Source organism: Echinops telfairi, unplaced genomic scaffold (assembly GCF_000313985.2).
Source record: "Echinops telfairi isolate 266 unplaced genomic scaffold, ASM31398v2 ScPeMD7_7457;HRSCAF=8495, whole genome shotgun sequence".
Lineage (NCBI taxonomy): Eukaryota > Metazoa > Chordata > Mammalia > Afrosoricida > Tenrecidae > Echinops > Echinops telfairi.
Genome location: NW_022111357.1, coordinates 3,966,862 through 3,984,619, shown reverse-complemented (window position 1 = coordinate 3,984,619; position 17,758 = coordinate 3,966,862). Strand labels below are relative to the sequence as shown.

The window sequence follows — 17,758 nt, the reverse complement described above, 5'->3', positions numbered from 1 at the left end:
ACATTTGCTTATGCACCCATTTGTCTTCAGCAATCGTATCGAGGAGGTGAGCACACAGTGATATGATTTTTTGTTATTTGATGCCTGATAACTGATCCCTTCGGCCCCTTGTGATCACGCAGGCTGGTGTGCTTCTTCCATGTGGGCTTTGTTGCTTCTGAGCTCGATGGCCACTAGTTTACCTTCAACAGGCACTGATTTCTTATTCCAGCTCTTAACCCAGTTCTATCACTAGTATAATAAGAGCCAAGCATCTGGACAACTTTAGGTGTCTCTCCCCTAAATCATTGGGAGGGTCAAATGGAAATGGGCTTTGAAAACACAGGAGGGGGATGAAGATTTGGCTGAATGACACAGAGCTTGCTTTCTCCACAGGTCCTGACATGGGCTAAGCAGCACCAGCAGCGACTTGAAACAGCCCTGTCTGAACTGGTGGCTAATGCTGAGCTCTTGGAAGAACTTTTGGCATGGATCCAGTGGGCTGAGACCACCCTCCTTCAGCGGGATCAGGAACCAATCCCGCAGAATATTGACCGAGTAAAAGCCCTTATTGCTGAGCATCAGGTGTGTTGATCACATGGTGATCACTGATGCTGCCTACATTGCTCTTGAAACCCATTTTGTTTGCTTTGTGCATTACAAATCACCACCCAACATAAGAAAATTACCACAGACTCAGTGGCTTAAAACAGCATGCATTATCAGAAGTCTGTGTAGGGTACACCTTGTTAAGTCCCTGCCAGGCTGCAATCCAGATGTACGCAGTCTTTATCAACATGCTCAAGATCTTCTTTCAGGCTTGGCCAAGCTACTGGCAGAATTAGTTCCTTGTGGTGATGGGTCTGAGGTCTCCCATTGTCTCCTGACACTCAGCTCTTTGAAACCTTGCTCTGGTTTTTGCACCTAACCCTCTCACAACATGGTCCCTTACATTGTCATAGCTAGCAGGAGACACTCGCCCACTTGACAAGTTTTATGTAATACAGGGCTATCACATCATCCTCTAGGTAAGTGGTTCTCAACCTTCCTCATGCTGCGACCCTTTCATACAGTTTCTCATGTTGTGGTGACCCCAACTATAACATTATTTTCGTTGCTACTTCATTACTGTAATTTTGCTACTGTTATGAATCGGGTGACCCCCGTGAAAAGGTCACGACCCACAGGTTGAGAACCACTGCTCTAGGTCTTGCCCGTACCGGATTGGAGGAGATTATATAGGGCATATACCGTGGATTGGAATCTTGGCAGAAAACTTTAAAATTTGCCTAAGACACCCTATTTTTATTGACTTCCCTCTGAGTTAAGGACCCATTAGCCTATCCCCATTACATCTGGGATCTGAAAGACCTCTTGCCTGTGTCCAGAGTTGTGCTAAGAAAACACATTTAAAATCGAATGAAGGAAAGTTCCATTAAACCGTCTTACTAATAATACATCCTTGTGAAGCAAATGTGTTTTTTAATAATTTATAGTGAATATTGTAGACAATATATTTTTAGTGTGTCTGAATAATTGTTCCAACCAGCAAGTTCATATATTTCCTATCAGGTTTACCTACATTGACTCCTTCCTGAGTGAGTGGCACAGGTTATCTTTTTCCTGCTCTGCCTTCCAGCTCCTGCTATGTAATCTTTCCTTCAAAGTGTTGAGATCAGACCCATCCCCGCAACTCCCAGTCCCCCTGAGTTAATGTCACCACTCGTTCTTTCCTTTGTCAACTCATCCTTTAATTCCCTGTTTTCTCTCTCTTTCCTTTTCACTCCCCAATCCCTTGTACATTCATCCCCACTCCCAACTCCTACACATGTACGACCTCAGCCATATTCTACTGGCTAATTCCAATCGCTGTGTCTCCATTCTGGATTTATTTGACAAAGGGACACGGCAGACTTTTCTTTCCTTCTCAAAAACCACTTCTTTTGACTTGTGTGACCCTCCATCATTTGTGTTCCTTAGTCTCTTTAGTCATTCCTTTTCAGTTCCTCCTCTGCCGACTCATTAATGTCGGTGCTGTTCCTTGAAGTTCCATCCTTCCTCCTCCTCTTCCTTTTAATTGCTACCCTTACAATTCTTTTTTTACAAGTTTTATTGGCATAATTTACATATTTTACAATTCAACAGTTTAGACATATTCTTCTTAACTACTGAATTCCTATAGCATTCTATCTAGTCCATTTGTATTAGCCATCACCTTTAAAACCAAGGGCCCCTGACATCGCCTCCTTTATCTCCAGCACCATCATCTCCTCAAGTCCAAACACACAGTGTATCACAGGCAACTCTAAAACTCCCATTTTGTTTCACTTCCCTGTCTTTCCCTACCCCTCCTTTCCAAACCTGCTTCCTCGCTCTCCGTTCATTCAACATAGAAGTTTGAGACTCTTGCCTTTTCTATACACCTACATGTTGTCAATCACCAGGCCTTATCTATCCTACTTTGAAAATACCACTTTGTTCCATCTTTCCTGCCCTGGCTCAGGCCCTCATCATTCTTTGCCTCAATTATTCAATGCCTCCTTTACCTTTCTTCCCCCTGCTAGTCAATCCCCCACCACAACTACATTTTCTGCATTAAAAATAAAATGATAACTCTTAAACACAAATCTGATAATATCTCCTATATTGATCAAAATTCTTCAATTGCCACACAACACCCTCACTACCACCATTGCCCAGTGCTCTCAGAGTAGAAACCCAGTCCCATTTCTGGAAAAAGACTTCTGATTTTACTCCTTTTTTCCTGCCTAGCTTTCTGGCCTACTGATCATAATCCCTGTCAGCCAGGGATGGAAAAGCCTAACAACAGTGTCAGCTTCCCTGACTTTGCCCATGGTGTGTCCTCTGCCAAGACTATGCTCCCTACAGTGTTTGACCAGCTGATTCTTCACCCCTCAGGACTTAGCTCAGGCTCCAGTCTCCAAGCAGACTTCCTTGGCACCTCCGACTGTGAGCAGCCCATGTGGCACTTCTTACTCCAACTTACTGTTTGCACCATTTTGCTGTTGCACCTTGAAGTCAGATACCCTGTGTCACTCCTTCAGGTCTTTAGCATCTGACAAGGCACCGTGCCCAGTCATGTTTATTAATAGGGCAGCTGCCAGTTCCTTAGGCAGTCATGGACTTGGCCTTGTTAGTAACTAATTGCCTGATTCCAAGTCCAAGAACTCTCTCATCTCTTTCTCTTGTTGTTTGGGTTTCACAGATGTTTATGGAGGAGATGACTCGAAAACAGCCTGACGTGGACCGAGTCACCAAGACATACAAAAGGAAAAGTGTAGAACCGACTCATGGGCCTTTCATCGAGAAGTCCCGCAGTGGTGGCAGTACGTTTCTAGTCCATTCTGTTCTGATACTTCCTTTCTGCCAAAAGAAGATGAGCACTTTCTTCATGTCTACTCCCACTTCCCCCAAAAAGCTACTTTTTATAAAACCATAATGGAGTTGAACCCAAATCTGTCTCTCAACAGCTTTTCTTAAATTGACTTGAGAAAAATGTTCCATTGTCTTGGATTAGCATGAAATTTTGAGATGATTAGGTAAATTCTTTTGCAGTGACCTTTTCATTGTTTTGTCAGTGTAAGCTGTCCACATACAAATTAGTTTGCACTAATTTTATAAAGTCAATCAGCTCCTGTAAATTCATTGCTCATTTGGGTGGAGTTGGCATTCCCTCAGAACGGTAGAATAGAATTAGGTGAAGTTGTAGGAGGAAACAAGTACCTGTTGGCTGCAGAGGAGAATCAATAGTTTGAGAAACAACCTCCACATCTAACTATGGCCAGGCTCCATATTTCTTTTACTGATTACCACCTAGATGTGACTATAAGGAGTATCCAAGTTTATACTTTGTAATGGCTGGTTCTCTTGACGAACTGACAACCACCTTGTTGTTGTTTATCATTTTATTGGGAGCTCTTACCGATATTAATGACAATCCCTAATTCAGTTAGATCAAACATAATTCCACAATTGCTACCACCATTGATTTCAAAACATTTTTTCTTCTTGAACTCTGATATAGGCTCCCCTGTACCCCCTCCCTCCCCCACCCTGAAAACCACCATTTCTAATCTTGTAATATTCCCTCTTAGGGAAGCCCTTGAGCCAGCCTGCACCTCCACCTATGCCAATCTTCTCACAAGCTGAAGCTAAAAATCCGAGGATCAACCAGCTCTCTGCCCGCTGGCAACAAGTCTGGCTGTTAGCACTGGAGCGACAGCGGAAGCTAAATGATGCCTTGGATAGACTGGAGGAGGTAATGGCCCGCTAAGAGGCTTTCTCTGGAGGGAAAACCAAACTACCAAACTCACTGCCATCGAGTCAGTGCTGATAAAGAGTGAACCCCCTGTGGGTTTCCCAGACTGTACTGGTTTACGGGAATAGAAAGCCCTGTCTTTCTCCCGAGGAGGTGCTAGTTGTTTCGAACTGCCAACCATGCAGATCGCAGCCAGTGTGTAACCGCTGCAGCCCAGTGTGTAACCACTACCCCACCAGAGCTCCTCTGAAGTGACACATTATCAAAAGATTGCACTTCTGAGACCCTCTTAATTTGACCCATGTGCTTCAGAGGTAGAAACAGGCCAGTACTAAGCAACCATCTCATCCACATTTGTGAGAAACTTGTGGTAGAACTTAGTTTTAGCACCTGGTTATGGGAAGCAAGATGCCAACTACTCCATATGAGGCCGGCCTTGCTGCAAATAAGAACCAGGAAAATTACCTCACAGAGTTAACTTAGGTATATATGTTTCCACACATAAAAAATGACCATTGTTCATCCCTTTATTTAAAGCTGTAAGCTGTATATTTATACAATAAAGATTAATTTTTGTAATCTTAACAATTGAATAGCAGCTTTTACTAGATTATGAAAAGCAAATTTACTTTAAATCATTAGAAACTCATTGCCATAGAATCAATTCTGACTCACAGTGACCGTATAGGACAAAGTAGCTCCCAAGGTTGTAACTCTCACAGAAGATTTATGTCTGCTCTTTCTCCCTTGGAGCAGCTGGTGAGCTAGAACTGTCAGGCTTTTGGTTAGCTGGCTAGCACTCAATCACTGCTCCACCAGTGTCTCCTGAAGTATCATTGCCGAGTCTAAAAATTTAGTATTGTGCTTTCTAGTTTCCAAAGCCAACTTCTAATGTCTTTTATATTTTTTATTTGTGCCTATCAAAGCAGCTATGCCTGGAAGTGAGTGTTCTGTGTTTTTTTGTAGGTCATTGAGTTTTAATCATACTTGGTTTTGAGTTGTTTTGGTTTTCCCCTTTCCTCCCAACTTTGGAGCTTGAAAGACCAGGGGGAAACTGCTGCACGGTTTAGTCATTTTGAGCATGTGTCACTGACCAAGTCAAATGCTGAGCGTCACTTTGCCCACTGCACATGCCTGCCAGTTTTCTCTCTCAAGGCTAAATAGTTGATACAGAAAGCATTCAGTTTGTTACCTCTGGTGTCATTCTAAAGAAACATGCTTGGGTTCAGGGTTGGGTTCCTAAGGCTTTCAGCTGAAACTCCAGTTATCTTGTGGAAGTCTCAGGAAGAAAATTATGAGAAATATGAGCCTCCTGATGTGGACTGTGTCTGTGGTTCTCATGCCTCTCAAATACCCTAAGTGAGGGGTGCGAAGGACCTTGCTTCTGGATCCATTCCCTCGTGTCTGAGGATGATTCTCTGACAAAGCCCAAGGGAAAGCAAGGCTAGTTCCACCCATTCTTGTTCTACATACTCAATATTTCCCATGGTGTTTGTCCAGTGACTGTGTCCTCCACTCCGTTATGCCCCAGCTTGTATAAATAATCGTGGCTTTACAGTCTCCTATGGAGGAGCCGGATTATACTTGCACAAAGGGAGGTCTGCATGGCTTTACTGAATGTCAACGCTTCAGTAGGCTTTGGGCATGTTTGAGGGGCCCCAAGTTACAGCTCTTGTTTGACATGCTGCTTTCCGTTTAGTTGAAGGAATTTGCCAACTTTGACTTTGACGTCTGGAGGAAAAAGTATATGCGTTGGATGAATCACAAGAAGTCTCGGGTAATGGATTTCTTCCGACGAATTGACAAGGACCAGGATGGGAAGATAACCCGTCAGGAATTTATCGATGGCATTTTAGCATCCAGTGAGTCCCATCATAATTTTAAATACATGTCACGCTTGGAATTTCTTGCACTGTATAGAAACAGGCAATTTTCTGGCTAAGTAGTCTTTTCTGAATTTAGAGCTATTGTCTTGGGAAAGAAGTACTATATTTACTATTGATAATTGCTTCATCATCTTGATGGGAAAATCTTATAGGGAATAAAAAAAAAAAATCCAGCCCGTCTTGTTTGGCACATTGGCAAAACAAAGCATGTTTGATGTAAAATGTTCGTTAAACCTGAGTTTTCATAGTTGTAGTTTCTGACACCAATATTACATTTTATAGAGCTTATGGTCTCGTTTATTTTTACCAGAAAAAATAATGGAGGCATGAAGTATTTAAGTGACATCTTCAGGTCACAGAGCACATTTCACATTGCTACTCTACATAAAGTGGTCGGGCCAGGTCTGCCTGGCTGAGACTTGGATAATGAGGAGGGAGCCTCCAGCCATGTGAGAATTTGGGAGAGGAGATTGACGTAGAGGGAACAGCACGTACAGAAGCAGAGATGGAATGAACTTGGTGTGTTCTAGGGATGGGAAGGTTAACACAGCTGGGTGTTATGTGTCATGACCTAGGTGGGAAGAGAGTAAGAGATGAAGTTGTAATGGCAGGCTGCAGCCACGTGACATAGGGTTTGATAGACCATGGTAAAAAGTTCAAATTATAGTCTAGAGATGTTGATGTGGGCAGTCATCAGATGTTTTCATCCGAGGAACAATAAGATCTGATTTATGTTTTAATAATTACTCTGGCTGCTGCAATTATTCGCACTTTCCTTTTCAAAGGCAATTTGACAAGAACTGAAGACAGTAATCTAACTGTAGAAGGGGGGGGCGGAACTTCATACTGTTAACTCCAAATTTTGACTGTTCTAAAATTGTGTGTGTGTGTGTGTGTGTGTGTGTGTGTGTGAAATACCCACAAAGCAGTAGTAGGATGATGGGTAAACTTAAGTTGATGGTAGGTATTATATGAGTGGTTGTAATATATTTTGGTAGGTCTGAAATAATTACTTTTTTCTTTTCCCAAGTTAGGTGGAAAGCAAAGATGCTGAAAACTTAGTTTATGGGTGATTTTTCGTTTTCTTTATAATAGTTTTTATGTTCTAAATTTTCTAAAATGGACATAGATTGCTTCCCAGGAAAAAAATCAAGACATAATACTAATATAACTAACCAAATCAGCCCTCTTGTTAATGTTTTAAACTGTGATTTCTCTCCCACCAGAGTTCCCTACCACCAAGTTAGAGATGACTGCTGTCGCTGACATTTTTGACCGAGATGGCGATGGCTACATTGATTACTATGAATTTGTGGCTGCTCTCCATCCCAATAAGGATGCTTACCGACCAACAACGGATGCAGATAAAATTGAAGATGAGGTATGAGTGTATGATTGTATTTTGAGTGCATTCTTGACTTGAGTTTTTACTGACCTGAGTTTGTTTGGGTGCAGTTGTCCTATCAGCACTTCGACTTGTCTTTTGGGAAGTGATTAGAGTTCTGTGTTAGGATCTCTTTTGGGCTGATGTTAATCAAAGAAGATCTCTCGGGCATGAATTGTTGCTCATGAAGGTATAGAGCCTTCCCAGGGGCCCACACTTGCTGGTTCACAGTTAACCATGTTTAGAGCTGTCTCATCTCTCAGTCTTTAGAATCCTACCTCAGAGTCCAGGAGAGTAGTCTTCATATATGGCATTAAGAGCTGAAATGGAAAGTAATTTTTAAGAGAGTATGTACCCACAGAGTTCTGTGTTACAATGATTCTGACATCTATTCATTAAAGATGGCAGTTATTGCTGCTGCTATTGGGTTCCGTCAAGTTGATTCTAACTCAGCAACCCGTAAGACAGAGTAGAACTACCCCATAGGGTTTTCTTGGCTACAGTTTTTATGGAAGCAGACTGCCAATTCTTTCTCCTACAGAGCTGCTGGGGGAGTTCACACCACTGATCTTTAGGTTAGCAGTGAGTGTTGCTGCGTCAATAGGCCTCTGCCATCTTCCTTAGTAGCATGTACATATCCCCAGATTCATTAATGACAGATCTAAGGGAGAAGCAGCCAAGCAGGTCTTGGAGAGTGGCCCTGGAACACACCAGGACAAGTTTCCAGGGCATCTCAATACTCTTAGTTAAAAGTCAAATCAGTCATAATATGCTTCGTTACCCTATTTACTTTGATAGACACATATTAGATGTTTCCTTAGAAGGAATTTTAAAGCAGGATAGAAGAATGAATTTTAAGTTTCTTGGGAATTTCTTCTGTGCTCTTTCGCCTTCCAACTTTTGATTGCCTCGATTAGTAAGTAACATTTATTCTAAATAGAAGACAGATAACTGTCAGAAACCTGAATTGCCTACAGAATGGATCATGAGTAGTTTCTGTTTGGATGTAAAAAATCTGTTTCTCTGAAGCAGCGGTTCTCAACCTTCCTAATGCCGTGACCCTTTAATACAGTTCCTCTTGTTGTGGTGGCACCCCCCCCCCCATAACATTATTTTCATTGCTACTTCATAACTGTAATTTTGCTACTGTTATGAATCAGGCAACCCCTGTGAAAGGGTCATTCGACACCCCTCCAAAGGAGTTGCGACCCACAGGTTGAGAACCACTGCTCTAAAAAGTAAGTCTTGCTCTTCACATGTTTCTTGTTTAAAACCAATAGGTCACAAGACAAGTGGCTCAGTGCAAGTGTGCAAAAAGGTTTCAGGTGGAGCAGATTGGAGAGAATAAATATCGGGTAAGGAAAAGAAAGCCATCCTCTGTCGTAGTTCTTCATTTGTGGTGCTTATACATGAAATCAACTTGACCCACGCAGACTGGATGGCTCCACCTCACATTTATGGATGCTGGGAGACTGAGGCCATGGGACTTGAGAGGTGCTCACACCCCGACCCCTTATCTGCAGATGTGAGCTGTCAGGTCCTGATGGACTAAGCTTCGTGCCCTGCCTATTTGTAATTGAGTTCTGAGATTAGAGACTTTTCACTGCTGGCCAAAACTTGAGACATGGGCACCTTTACCATATAGTAAATAAACCATGATAGCTAATGGCTGGCCATTCTTACCCAAAAAAGTCTTCCCCTAAGTCTGGTCATTGTGAACCTCAGCAGCTCTAAGGTTCAGAGAAGGCTGGAGGAACTGTGGCGAGGCCCAAAGGGACACTGCTCTGAGCCAGTCTGCAAATGGGGCCTAGAGGCACTAGGAAGATGCCAGGCTCAGTGGTCTTCTTTGGAAAACTGCTCAACGTGACTATCTGACAGTGATCCTTGTGTTACTGCTTTGGGGTGGCGGTGGGGCACCATAGTCAGTATAGAAAGGATCTAAGCCAGGGCTCTTAAAATATGCGTATATTCAGTAGCCTGTCAGGAGTCTTTAAAGTCCTAAGTAAAATCTAGTATTGGCCAAGAGGATTTAAGTTGCCACGCCAGATAGTAGTTATGTGTACTGAGTTAGAAAAATCTAGTTTCCATTAGTGCATCAAAAATGCCCTCAAAGTTCATCAAAAGTACAGCATGCTATTATTAGCTTGACAGTATTTTAGTGATTCTGCTCTGAGTCCCACCCAGGGCATTTAGTTATTAGTTCCAAGTTATTTTATGTGTGTGTGGGGGTTTTGCTTTCTTGTTTTTGTGAGAAATAAAAAATGTTTTCTGCATATGGGAAATGAGTTGGCAAGAACAACCTATCTTGGGGTCAGCTGTTTGTCACTCTGTTTGAAGTCTGGTAACATGACTACGTGATTTTCATTCCCTAGTGTTAATTTGACAACATGTTCTCTTTTTTTTCCTTCCATTCCCTCTCCTTTATTCTTTCTGTCTGTAGTTCTTCCTCGGCAATCAGGTACAGTGTGCCTTGCAACATTCTTTCTCAGTGGGAATGGCCTGTGTAGTTATGCTGCCTGATCTTTGCTGTGGGGAGAGGATGTAATCTGAAGCATGCCTGGATCACATCTGGTTGTCTTACCAAGTGGAGAAACAATTAAACGACCAGTATTGCAAAGCAAAAGCAAATGGCTGCTTTTTTTTTTTTTTTTTTTTAGGAGGTGAAATTTTTTATTCAAAGTTGATAGGATAAAGTCAGTGCCAGGCACGGACTGTTATTTGTAACGTGATTCTGGAGAAATTGAGGCCTAGGGTTTCAAATCATTCCACTTCTAAAAGGAGTTGGTCTTAATGCTCCTGAATTAGAATCAGACCTCCACACCGCACAGTCTGATTTCCATCAAAGTCTTTTAACAGTGAGCATGAGTCTTATACTCCACACAAAGTGAGAAAAAGTCCTTGGGTGGCTTTAGTACTGAGTCTGTTTAAATCCCTTTAATAGTGATCACAGGTAGTGCCCAACCTACAACTTTTTTTGCACTGAAGAGCACTCAGAACTTTCAACCTTTCGTTGTTCTTTTGTTTTGATTGTTTTCAGCACATCTTATTGTTAGTAATATGGGCTGCATACAATGTGACAATGTTGCAGTGCATCAATTGCCCATGTTATTCTCATACCAACCCCAAGGACAAATAAAGATCAGCTCTTTTAAAGAGAATGATAAAAGGCAATGATAAGGAAAACTTAAAAAAAAAAAGATACTCTGAAAAAGATGATGGCAACATGTACAAATGTGCTCGACACAATGGATGTATGGATTGTTGTAAGAGCCCCCAATAAAATGACTTAAAAAACAAAATTCAACTTGCATCAGAACTTACTGTAATAGTGTCTGTAACCATTGTTTAAGTGAGGGGCTACCTGTAATAAGTACATGAGAAAGTATAGTGTAGAAATCCTAATTGGCTGTAGCTCAAAGCCAGCCAATTATGGCCAGCCATCCAAAATGTAATGGTATCAAATTACAGACTTGGAAAGAAGACAAGATGCTTTCACTCCACTTGGTAATTTTAACCTTTCAGATCTTTCTGAGGGTTCTGGGGTCCTGTCTTTAAACAGAAGGAAGTTGCATGAGTAAAATCTGTCAGTGTGATATGAAATTAATAATACTAAGAGTTGATTTGAGATCCTCATTGTTAAGTGTCGGGCACTACAATAATCACTAATCACATTAACATTTAAGGGAAAATGAGGCCAGTCAAATTAACTTAAATAAATCATTGCATAAGAGTACAAATTCAGCCTGTTTACTAATGGCCACATATAGGCCTGGGGGGTGTTCTTTAAAGAGGCACCACCATCTACTCTACCGCCCCACTCACCAGGAGCAGCTCCAAGGAGTTTGTTCCAGTGTTGGAAGCAACATGACATTTTGTTTCATTTTACACAGGCACCTTGAAACCTCTAGGTCTACATGTTTGTGGTTCCACAGCCAACATCAGAGCTATTGCAGGAACCTTGCTCGCCATGATTGTTGCCAGACGTTGTTCTGGAGTCTCTGCCTGACAACCAGCCCAGCTTTCATAGCTCTTCATTTGTAAGGCAGCCATCACCCTAACGTGGGCCTCATCATCACTTGGGCCTCATACTCTGGTTGCTGACTTGATTCAAACTTCCTACTCCTCATAGCTTAATAGAAATGAGTTTGAATTGTTTAAAAAGAGGTATTTAATAAGAAATTACAAAAAGAATTGTGAAGTAGAGTAATTGTAAAGGTTGGATGATAAATTGCAGAGCTCAATAGTTGCTTCATGATTCACAGTGGTGCCCGTACAGGCCCTTAATCCCATCCTTCCCTCACCCAGCAAGAGAAAACCCCATCCAGTATTCAGGCCATCACTGCTCTTGGGTCTGGTAAGCTCTTCAGTGCTGAGAGTCCCCCGAGTCTCACTCACTGGGCCCATCTGAGGAGGGAGGCTTCCTTCCCACGACGGGGTGTCTGCCCCTTTACATCTCTGGGTTCCCATATCAGTGCCCTTCCTAGTGCACCATGCAATGGCTGTAGTCACTTTGAATACAAATTCAAAAACTGTATGAAATGAAGGGTATACGATTCTTTGTTTTCAAAATAAAAGACCAGGGAGGGGCATAGTATTTTTTTCAGGCACTGTGTAGAAACAGTGCACAAGTGTCTGTGCAGCCACATAGTGTAGAGAATGACAAGTGTACTGATTTTGGAGGAGGTTCGTTTTGCATTCTTCTCAAGCATCCTTTTTAACATTTGCAATTTTGAACTGTGTATCAAAGTTTTGATTTCCATTTATAACTTAGAAAAGCCTATTTAAGTGATTAAGCTAAGGTGACCAGATGTCCCGCTTTTGGTGGGACAGTCTCAATTTTTAACAAATTTTCCCACATCCCGCGGCGTTTTTAAAAAGTCACGATTTTTGGAAAGAGTGCACGACAAGCTAGGGTTTACGGTTTTCGGCTGCCATGTGGCTATTTCACCAGGATATGAGTTTTATCAATTGTGTCCCGCTTTACTAATGTTAAAATCTGGTCATCTTAGATTAAGTGTCCCCTCTTCCCCTTTTATTAGGAACATCCTCTTGGAATTAAGTAAATTCAGGAACTCATTTCTCCCATCTAAAATTTGATTTCTGCTGTAGGATCATAGTATACCTCTTTCTTCATTTTTGGGAAGAGAATGTGCAATGGGAAACTCCAGATATTCAGACAGGTTGGGAAGTAGAAAAGGAAAAATAATTAACAAAGTCATCCTTGTTTTGGCATCCCAAAGTGATTATAGGATATGGTTTGTCATCAACTTGGTAAATTAAAATTTGATTTGTTCACCCAAATTTTAGTGTAAATAACATCTAATCATTTGTTGTTCAGCTGAAGTGTCTCTGCTAATGACATCACAACATCTGAAAATCTGCCACACGCAAAATCAGATTTCCTTCTGAGCTTTAATGATGATGATGCTTTGCAAGGGTTTTCCTAAGGCTTGGGATAGCGCTCACTGTTCTCTCTTGTACCATTGAGCACACTGTATTCAGAAGGTGGCATCCCCTTTGTATCTCCTTTTTCGTTGGTATGTGAACCAATTTGTCTATCAAGGAATGTTGAGTTTTAATTTGGACAGTCTTTAAAGGAATCAAAGTGAGCTAACATGCTGTTTCTTCTTTCCCTGCCCCCATTTGGGTGCTGGGAAAAGGTGTGACCAAAAGTTAACTTTATCTCAATAAAGTATGTCTGATATTTCTGCCTTTCTGTGCTCTTTTGTTTTAAAAAACAAAATTATGAAAAATACACAAATCGAAAATAGTATATCAGATGTTCTTTACCAAATTTTCATTCCTATCTGAATACAGTCTGCTTTGTAACATAAGAAAAGCTAGGCCTACTTTAATGCATGCTCATTGAGTTTCCCATTGATTCCACAGTTTGGGGATTCTCAGCAGTTGCGGCTGGTCCGTATTCTGCGCAGCACAGTAATGGTCCGAGTTGGTGGAGGATGGATGGCCTTGGATGAATTCTTAGTGAAAAATGATCCCTGCCGAGGTAAGGAACTGTCCTAAGCATGATTTTCATGCTAGGTGTGCACACACCTTGAGCCTTTGTGCTCTCAAAGAGTATTGATGCTAGCTGCTATCATTTTGTGTGGTATTTTGTTAAGCTGCCCAGGTGTGATCCCCCTGGCACAGATAACACTCACGGCATGGCAGTCAGACCAGGGGAAGCAGCAGGAGAGGGTGATGCTGTCAGGGACACAGGACTCAAATGGAAGTAGTCAGGAGAGTTGAGAGTTTGTTGGTGTTATCCAAATACTGGTTTGGGGTGTGAAATTACCACTGGTTTGAAAAGGAGCCTGATGCAGCCCTTTGGATTCCTTAGTGCTTTAACCCTTTTCTTGTCATTCCTGTGACTGAAATTTGAGGGGCTGGGCCTTTTCCATGCAGGGAAGGGCTGGTGAGCCCCCTGCCCTTGGAGGGAGGAGAAAGGACACTTCTAAGACAGCTAAGCAAGACCATGGCTGTCTAATAAACACAAAAACCGCTGGCGCACCAGCCCAAAGGCAAGAGAAAATAATAAATTTAGTGTGCCCTTGAGTGACGGCACCTGCTGCTATGGGTATGGGAGGGCTGCAACCAGGGAAGGAAAAATACCAGTTGCTAAATCCTCATTCCCTTGTCCTTTTATTTTGTCTTGTTAGCTGAACTGCATGTGGGTTCAGGAGGCTGCCCTTTGTCTGCCACTTAGTCTCTTTCTTGACCAGTTTCTGCGTTTCCTCCTGTCTCTCTGTTTCTTTGTGTTTATGTGTTTTTTTATTCTAGTTCACCATCCTGGGAGTAAAATAAAGCGCTCTGATTCCAGCTCTTCGATTTCCAGTCAGTCTCCCATAGGTTGGCTTTTAAGCTTTGTCCTTCTTACCCACACCCTAGCCCATTGAGAATGGCTTTGCTTTTTAAATTGTTACACCTCCTTGCTCTGTGATATCTGCTGTCATTATGAATGCTTTGAAATAGCCCGACTGTAACTTTTCTAACTTCTTTGAGGGAAGGCACAAAATACTCTATGAGATGGCACACAGGGAGTTTAGTCTGAGTTTGTGTTTATTTACCAGATTCTTTGGGTGTTATGTGCCACACGCTGTTACCACTTTAGAGCCAATGTTCTATTTGTGCCGTGTCACCACCTTGTGAGGGTTAGGTGGTGTTAGCTCCACTTTATAGGGAGGCACGGAGACAAGTGTCAGAGGCTGACTCCAACCCTAAGTAGCCTTTTTCTGACTACAGTGCTGTGTGTCTCAGAGGCCAGCATGCCGCCGCCACCCCTTTCTCTGCATACGTGATTGGTCCAGCCTGCATAATCTAATTACTAAAGCTCATTTCTGAATCTAGAAGAATAAATGTTTGCAGTACAGTTATATAACTTCTCTGGAAGTGGTTTATAGTTATATTCTGAAGCATTTAAAGAGGACAGAGCAAAAGAGAAATTCTCACATGAAGTCAGATGGGCCCATGAATAGTTCTTTTTATTTTAACTCATTGTGAATTTATTTCACTCAGTAAACTACAGTTGAATGTTAAGCAGTATGAAATTTTCACTGGGAGTTCCTTTTTAAAAAGATAATTCATCTTGAAAACAATTTTTTTAAATGAAAATTTGAGTTTAAATAAGGAAAAGTAAATACATAACTTTAACCTAACACAATAAAACATTATTCTTTTCTAAATCTATCGGTACACATTGTCATCTTATTATATATGTGTCAGACTAAACCAAAGACATGCTGCATGAAGCATTTTGTAATCCTTGGTTGCCTGTTTATTTGCTGCCTACTCTACTTGCTCAATGTACAATAACATCATGCTGCCGGCCAAGGAGAGCACTGCTTGCTTTGTCCTCATCTTAATATTTAAAAACTGGGACCCCAAAGAAATTGGGAGGATCATCTCATAGCTATTTTCTGTGGAACATAGTAGCCATTGTCAGCATTCTTGGAGCAAACAAGGTAAGGCTTTCTTCTGTTCTTCTCAAGGAGTGCCTTCTTAAAGCTCAATAATTACCTTGATTCCATTGATTGTGGAGAGGAAAACTCCCCAACAGCTTTGTAAACATCGTAACTCCACCAGAAATGAATGGGATGAGCTATTTCTGATCAAAGAAAATGTGCTTTTCTGTATCTACTGGGACAGGTAGCATGAACATTGAAAAGAGAAAAGTTATGTGAGGCTGTCTAGGGTTCTGTGAGGGTTCATGTGGTTTCTAGCAGCATCTGTTGGGGTAGGTTCGAGTCTCTGGCCTGTAAGTTGTTAAACGCACTACAAAATTTATGACAATATTGTAATGTCATTGTGCACCCTCATGTGTCATCTCCATTTATACAGCTGTTTAAGACGATGACCTCCCTTCCCGGCTGAGTACATTCACAGTGCTTTAAAACTCAATGTTATCAAGTCATTCCTAACTCTTATATAGCAGTCCTGTATAGGACCGAGGAGAACTATATAGGTTTCCAAAATTATGACTCTTTACGGGAGTAGAAAGTCTCATCTTTCTCCCTCAGAGCAGCCAGTGGTTTCGAACTGCTGACTTTTCAGTTAACAGCCCGTAGGGTAACAACTACACTAATGAATTGAATCATGTATTGTCCTCTTTACCAAGATGAGGACAACAGAAATATGAGAATTTTAATATTGTGATCATAAAGGGCTAAGATCCAAGAGAATGGAAAATACAGAGAAGGAATAAAATTTAAAAAGGGGAATCCAAACCTAAAATAGCTACACTGTCTGGTCTCGTGTAGGAGTTCCGGTGGTGTAGTGAGTAGGTTACATGTTGGGCTGCTAACCCCGGTTGGAACCCACCACTTGTCCCCGAGGAGCTATTTTATAGTGCCTATAAAGATTACAGCCTCAAAAAAATTACAGCCTCAGAATCCACTCTGGCAGTGAGATCTTCCCTGGTGTAGGCCTAGTTAGGATAAACATCATTTATTTTTATGAGGTCATATTTATTTATCTTTTTCTTTTGGCTATCCAATATATTTTTTCACACAGAAGTTTCTTTCATTCTTTTTTTTAGAAAAATACCTTTATTGAGGGCTCTTACATCTCTTAGCACAATCCATACATTCATCCAATGTGTCAAGCACATTTGCACATAGACGCTGCCCTCATCATTTTCTTTTCTTTTTTAATAGATATCAAAGTTTATTAGTGATTACTAGGGTCAGTATGCAGAAAGTGGGGATGGAGGATAGGGGTGATTGAAAAACTACAAGGATCATGGAATGTTAGCTTGCAAACAGATTCTTGTAATTGCTGTCAATAAGGCTTTTAAACCTGTAAATAACTGAACAGGCAAAAGTTGTGAGATAGATATACAAGGGGGCTTCAAAAAGTTAGTGGGAAACTTATTATTTTCAGATTTGTTTAGAGTCATCCCTGGGGCTTTTTCTTGCTGCTGGTTTCTTTGTTGATCTGCTTTTGTACCTGCATGACCAGGACTTTCTTGAAAGCTTGCAGGTAATTGGGAAGCAGGTCTACAGTGGGTTCTGCTTTGTTCTCAATTTTCTTCAGGTCATAGTCTGGCTACTTGGCCATCTCGGGAGAGCTTAAGTCAGGTTGGCCCTTGCTGTGAGCTGAAGACTTTCAGAGTCTGGAGAAGGAGGCACCACTGTGTGAAAGGAAACAAGGGAGGGGGTTAGGAGACTCTCAAAGTGATGAAACGGGATTCCCCCTTTCTCCAATAGGGATTCTCCCCACGAACCCCAGCCAATCCTAAAACTAGGGGATGGGACCAGCCTCTGGGACACCCTCCCACATCTCATCTAGCGAGGGCGCCATCATCATTTTCAAAGCATTCTTTTCCCACTTGAGCCCCTGATAGCAGCTCCACCACCGGCCCTCACAAACCTTTGATAAGTTATAGATGATTATTTTCATCTCATATCATCCTCCGTCACCCCTCACCCACTTTTCCTTTGTTCATCCCCGGGGAGGGGGTTATAGGTTGATCCTTGTGATCGATCCCCCCCACCACCCTCCCCTAGTTCTCCTGGTATCTCTACTTTCATTGTTGGCCCTGGGGGGTTTATCTCTCCTGGATTCCCTGTGTTGCGGGCTCTTGTCTGTAAGCAGTGTGCATGTTCTGGTCTAATCCACTCTGTAAGGTAGAACTGAGGTCATGATAGTGGAGTGAAGGAAGCACCAAGGAACTAGAGGAAAGTTGTGTGTTTCATCAGTGCTATACTGCACCCTGACTGGCTCGTCTCTTCC

The 17,758-nt window shown here is 41.9% G+C and overlaps 1 protein-coding gene across 2 annotated transcripts in view; it reads left to right on the top strand.

The window, feature by feature from the left end:
- MACF1 (microtubule actin crosslinking factor 1) overlaps positions 1-17,758 on the top strand; it is a 406,007-nt gene that overhangs the window by 379,236 nt on the left and 9,013 nt on the right. For both annotated transcript variants that reach the window (XM_004704946.2, XM_045298963.1), the window contains 7 exons: positions 376-564; positions 3,206-3,326; positions 4,095-4,258; positions 5,958-6,120; positions 7,371-7,525; positions 8,809-8,883; positions 13,418-13,535. In XM_004704946.2, the coding sequence (XP_004705003.1) occupies positions 376-564; positions 3,206-3,326; positions 4,095-4,258; positions 5,958-6,120; positions 7,371-7,525; positions 8,809-8,883; positions 13,418-13,535 (985 nt within the window). The remainder of the gene's footprint in view (positions 1-375; positions 565-3,205; positions 3,327-4,094; positions 4,259-5,957; positions 6,121-7,370; positions 7,526-8,808; positions 8,884-13,417; positions 13,536-17,758) is intronic.